Source organism: Arachis ipaensis, chromosome B01 (assembly GCF_000816755.2).
Source record: "Arachis ipaensis cultivar K30076 chromosome B01, Araip1.1, whole genome shotgun sequence".
In the NCBI taxonomy this organism is placed as follows: Eukaryota; Viridiplantae; Streptophyta; class Magnoliopsida; order Fabales; family Fabaceae; genus Arachis; species Arachis ipaensis.
The window spans coordinates 2067965-2073639 of NC_029785.2; the positions used below are offsets into that span (position 1 = coordinate 2067965).

The 5675-nt window shown below is 30.9% G+C and overlaps 1 protein-coding gene across 1 annotated transcript; it reads left to right on the top strand.

The window, feature by feature from the left end:
- LOC107638137 (CBS domain-containing protein CBSX3, mitochondrial) lies at window positions 361-3174 on the top strand (the record flags this gene model as incomplete). The annotated part of the gene is given in 6 exon segments (XM_016341337.1): window positions 361-431; window positions 751-1027; window positions 1116-1197; window positions 1966-2039; window positions 2248-2308; window positions 2798-3174. Coding segments are annotated over 5 exon segments (624 nt in total). The 3' UTR covers window positions 2941-3174.

Consider the following 5675-nt stretch of genomic DNA (forward strand, 5'->3'; position numbering starts at 1 on the left):
TATATAAAACATAATCTAAATTATAATTTAAAATATCTTTAATTATAAAAAAAATCACAGACCCGCCAAAAAAGTATGTAAATTAGACTAATTTTTTAATTATAGCAGTTTTAAATTAGGTATTAGGTTTTCTCATTTTCTGCTCATTTCTTTAAAAGAAAAAAAATCTTAAAAGCTGGGTAAGAAACAAAAAAGAAAAAGACATGTCACATGACCGAAGGAGTGGATAAATATATGATAAAGATCCAAAGCATGAAAATGGGGCCCACCACTCTCATGATTTTTTGTGTACAAGTGGCGCTTTGTAAGAAAATCCACTGAACACTCACAAGTGTAGCATTGAGTGAGCTACTTAACTGTTTCTTCTTCTTCTTCTTCTCCTTCTTAGGGCTCATCCATTTCTTTATTCAGCCGCAAATCTCTCATCTCTGGTAATCATCTCCTTTCTCTTTTTCTTTTTGTCCGAAAAGCAGATCCTTGCTTTCTTTCATTTTGTGATGTGAGATCTTATCAGTTTTGCCTTTTTTGCTTTGATATCATGCATATAATTTATTTCTATGAATTTGATGATTTAATTTCTAGATTCTCAATATAAGATCTTGTAGGAATGACATGAACCCTAATTTTCAGGATATTGCGTGAAGATTATAGATAGATGAAAATCTTGTTTATATTTCACTGTAAAATGACAAAATATCAAGGGTTATGTTATGATCTGTTTTTGTGTGTGTGTGTGTGTTTGATTCACAGTTGAAACAAGAAAATGCAAGGAGGATTCCGTTCGATTTTGTCCCATGGCAACGTTGTCAAGAGCGCAATTCTGCAGAGAATGCGCATGGTGAATTCCCCTCAATTGCAGCCTCTTGTGCTTAAGAGGTTCGAGTCGTCTGCTGCTCCGGCTCGCATGGAGGAGCATGGATTCGAGAGCACCACGATTTCCGACATCTTGAAGGTGAAGGGGAAAAGCGCAGATGGATCTTGGCTGTGGTGCACCACGAATGACTCTGTTTATGATGCTGTTCAATCGGTACGCAAATCTGATCCGTGTTGCTATTGCTATCAAAATATAGAAGTTTCTGGTGTTTTTTGAACTAAATACTTTACATCCATTGCAGATGACTCAGCACAATGTGGGAGCATTGGTTGTTGTGAAGTCTGATGAACAAAAGTCAATTGCGGGAATTATAACAGAAAGAGGTAAATTCACATTATAATGGCATTTTAACGAAACAATTGTGGATGCGTAGCCAGATCAAGAACTTTAGATATGACGAAAGAACAAAAAAATTGTGGTTAATGATGCCGAGGAACAATGAAGTTGTGTGAGGAATCAAAATGTGAATGTAGAATATCTTGCTACTAATGCATTCAGAAAAATTCATGAAAATTTTAGAGAAGTGAAGATGATTTTTAAATGCAAATACAAAATGGGAGGATTATGGATCTGTTTGGTTTTTGGGGACATTTATTTTTTTCAATATTGAAAAGAGAAGATGAAATCTGAAAACTCTTTCTGAAACCAAATATACTCTAATTAATTTTTTTTTTAAATGATCTCCTCTATGCTCTATCGCTTTCCTTTGTTGCTATCTAAGTCTTCTAACTTCCTTTAGAAACCCATAGAAAAAGACTTTTGTTAAGATCAGTTGTGTTGTAGTTGGCGTAATAAGTTAAGCCATTAATGTATACATTAATTATCACCAGAAAAATGAGGCTATCATGAAGGGACATCATCATTTCGTGTGCTTCCTTTTAAAAGAACACGAAATATATGTAGATGCAAATCAACTAGCTAAATATAATGACATAATGGGGAAAAGAAGTTCCTTGAACCTTGATGTGTACTTTAATGTAGTTTTAGAATTTAGACAAAGTGTGATCCAATATCTATATATAGAAATGAAAGTGAATTAAATTTGTCTCTTGGTTGTTCATGTAACAAGTTTTTTTCATCCTGTTATCCAGATTACCTCAGGAAGATTATTGTGCAGGGAAGATCATCCAAGTCGACTAAGGTCGGAGACATCATGACAGAGGAGGTATTGGAAAATATCTTCTGCTTATGTCACTTTCCTTCTCTATTTATGTATTTAATGTTTTGGAGAATTTTATGGTTCACCTAATTAGTGGTCCCCTGCCCCATTGGATGCAAGAAATGATGAGAACCATAAAAGATCTCATTTATTTGCTTTCATTTTAAATTTTAACAATTTAAAGATACCAGTAATTGTGATTTCGTGGCTGCAGAACAAGCTCATCACTGTCACACCTGATACCAAAGTTCTAAAAGCAATGCAATTGATGACAGGTACTCTGTGATCCTAAACTAGAATATTAAATATATGTCATATAAATTGACTAAAATTGCAAATTTACAAAGCTAGAATAATGTAACCTAAATTTGTTTTTTTAAACATAACCATAGTGGCAGCAGGATGAAATGATACTGTACATATTTATTCATCCACAACAATCTGGCACTTGATATTTTGCAGAAGATTCTGGTCATCTAGTATTCTTCAAAGTGTTTAATTTCTATGCACAGTCGATGTATAACTTCTACATGACCATTCAATCAGGTGCTACCATTTAAATAAAAGTAGTTGATTTCATATTTACTATCTCAAAAAATCACCACTTTTATCTATGTGGTAGCACCTAATTAGATGTTAATGTAGAAGAGTTTTTACAGATATAATACATGGATAAATTAGAATTATAAAAAGGAAAAGAAATGACCAATTGAGATTAACTTGGCAATTTGTTCATGTTTCTATCATCCTCCCACTTTTTCCAGATAACAGAATCAGACACATTCCTGTGATCAATGATAAGGGAATGATAGGCATGGTGTCCATAGGAGACGTGGTTCGTGCAGTGGTGAGCGAGCACCGACAGGAACTCGATCGTCTGAATGCTTACATACAAGGAGGTTACTAAAGGGTTATGTAACAGCCCTTACTTTTATGGCACTCAAGTTGACTTTGGATTATTATGTTAATAAGCTGTTTGAGTGCTTGTAAATATGTTTATGGCCACAAAAGCCATCATGTTTTTACTCTTAGTACTTTGGAACAGAATGTTAATAATCACTTCTTGATGATACTCTTTGGAATTTCATTTTTCTGTGCATTTCAGAGGGGTGTGTTTAATTTAACATGTTTTGCTTTACTTTGCCAGCTGTTTATGTTGCATGTTTGGTATGGAATTCAGATTAATGCAAAGATGTGTGCCATTTGTAATTCAAAATTTGTGCCATATTTGAAAGGAAAAACACCCTCTTGCTCCTATCCATTATTATCAATTTAGAGTTTAGACAATTTGTATCCTAACAATAAAAAAATTGACAAATGGCCCCTCAATTTCATTTTCTGTTAGCCACACAAACTCTTTGTGCTTCTGAGTTGGTCTTTACAAATCTGATGTGGATCGAAACTTGTTTCGGACACTTAATTCCCTGCCTACTCATTTTCGAATTTTTTCCTTTAAAGGTTAGATTGTCACTTTCTTTTCATAATATGCGTGTTTGGCACCATTTTAGAAAAAATTTTTAACTTCCGAAAAGTTAATTTACAGCTTTTTTAAAAAGTAGAAATATATAATTTTTCAGCTTCTCGATAAGTCATTCTACCACTTTCTTAAAAAAAATTAATTTCAAAACAAAAAAAATCTACTTTCCTTCTTGACTCTGAAAAATATTGACCCTTCACTCCCATTTTCACGCAAGGTTTGCTAGAAGCATTGGCCTTCCACCATCATTCTCACGCAATGTTCCAAACTTTACCATTTTCACGTAATGATTCATGTGATGAAAGTATTGATCCTCCACCTCCATTTTCATTTTCAGACAATATTGCATCTGAACAACCTACTGCATATATTCCTTCTAAGTATTTTTTTTATCATTTTATTACTCTATTTTTATATATTAAATTTTTATTTAACTGTGGTATGAAATTTCAATTTTAATTTTATTTTTTTCACATGTGATTTTATAACTTGCTATTATTTTCATAGTTAATTATAGAAGTTCTTGACCTCAATAAAGGAGAAGGGAGTTCTAATAGGAGTAAAAAAAAAAACAGCAACAAAATATACATTGACACATTTTATATTTATTTTTTATTTTCACCTACCATATCATACACAATATTAGTGATTAAGTCATGTAAAATCAACATTCAATATTGGAAAGTATTTGTTATTATTGTTATTTTAATATTCATTCTCTTCTGTAAAAAAAATTTATTTTTTGAATTATTTATTCAAACACTACAACTTTAAAATAAATATTTTTATAATAAAAAATTCAAACACAAAATAATTTATTTATAAGTTGAAATTAATAAAAATTTTTATACTTTAAATTTTTTTTCCAAAAAACTTATTTAAGTTATTTATTCAATCCGACCTAATTAGTTTTTCGTTAAGAGAAATAGCCAGAAAATTAGATGGAGTATTACTAACTGATCTCAAATCTCATTCGCTAACGCTTACGCAACATTGTGATAATGGGCCTTGGTATTTATGACTGGGGACAAATAATAAATGCATTCGTCTGAAATGGCTCTGATTTTACACTACCTTGGAAAAATACGTGGATCAGAAGGAAGAATTATAGGCTAGGATTGGGGGCTGTTTGCCCAACCTGATATAAAAAGAAGAATTATATAAATTATTAGATGATTCAATTAAATATATTTAATTATTTAATTAAAGAGCAATGCTAGGAAGTCAGTAACATTTGTGATTGGTAGCCATCAACTAGTCATCAATGATGATTTGATGGTGTGAGATTGGTGTGAGATTTCATCCAATGACTCACCTTTCTCTGCTGGTTACATACTCACCAAAATGCAATAAAATTATATAAAATTATCTTAATAAAAGCAACCCTCTCAAATTAAATTGGCCACTATTACTACAGAGTATGATATTTTGGTGTACTTCTCTCTCACTGCAAACTCGACTGCTTTTTAGTTTTCACAAAACGTTTACCATCAACTGAAAATCCACCATGTTAATGTTATGATTAACTATACATGAGTAATCTAATAGTTATGCCCGAGATAGTGTCTTAAATTTGAATCTTTTGAACAAAAAAATCATCTATGGTAATCGTCTAAATTGCTTTAATTTCCATGCTTATACAACGTCCGGCTACGTTTTTCTGCCGACTCTTATTTATAATTGTGTTTTATGGAAGTATTTTTTGTCTAATAAAAATATCTTTTTTATGGTTGTATTTAATAGAAATATCTTTATAAATATATTTTCTGAATGTATTTTTTTTATATATGTATTTAAAATATAATAATTAATTATTATTGGCAATAAATTGACTTGGTACCTTATACTTTTCCATTTCAAATTAATATAATGTATCTTGAACAAGTAAGTATAGGATCAACATTTTACTCTGTAATAACAAACCAACAACAATTTTACTTTGCTAAAAATAATAAAACTAGAAACAATTTTAGAAAGGAAAAGTATAGGTAAACAATGAAAATATTAAACAATGTAAACAATAAATATATTGGATGGTCATTTTATTAATGTACGAATGGTTATTTTAATATTAAAATTTAGATGATTAATTTGGAGATATAGTGTATTTTTATTTGATTAGTAGTTGTTCATATTGTTTAACAAAATCATTGTCCCCTAGCATT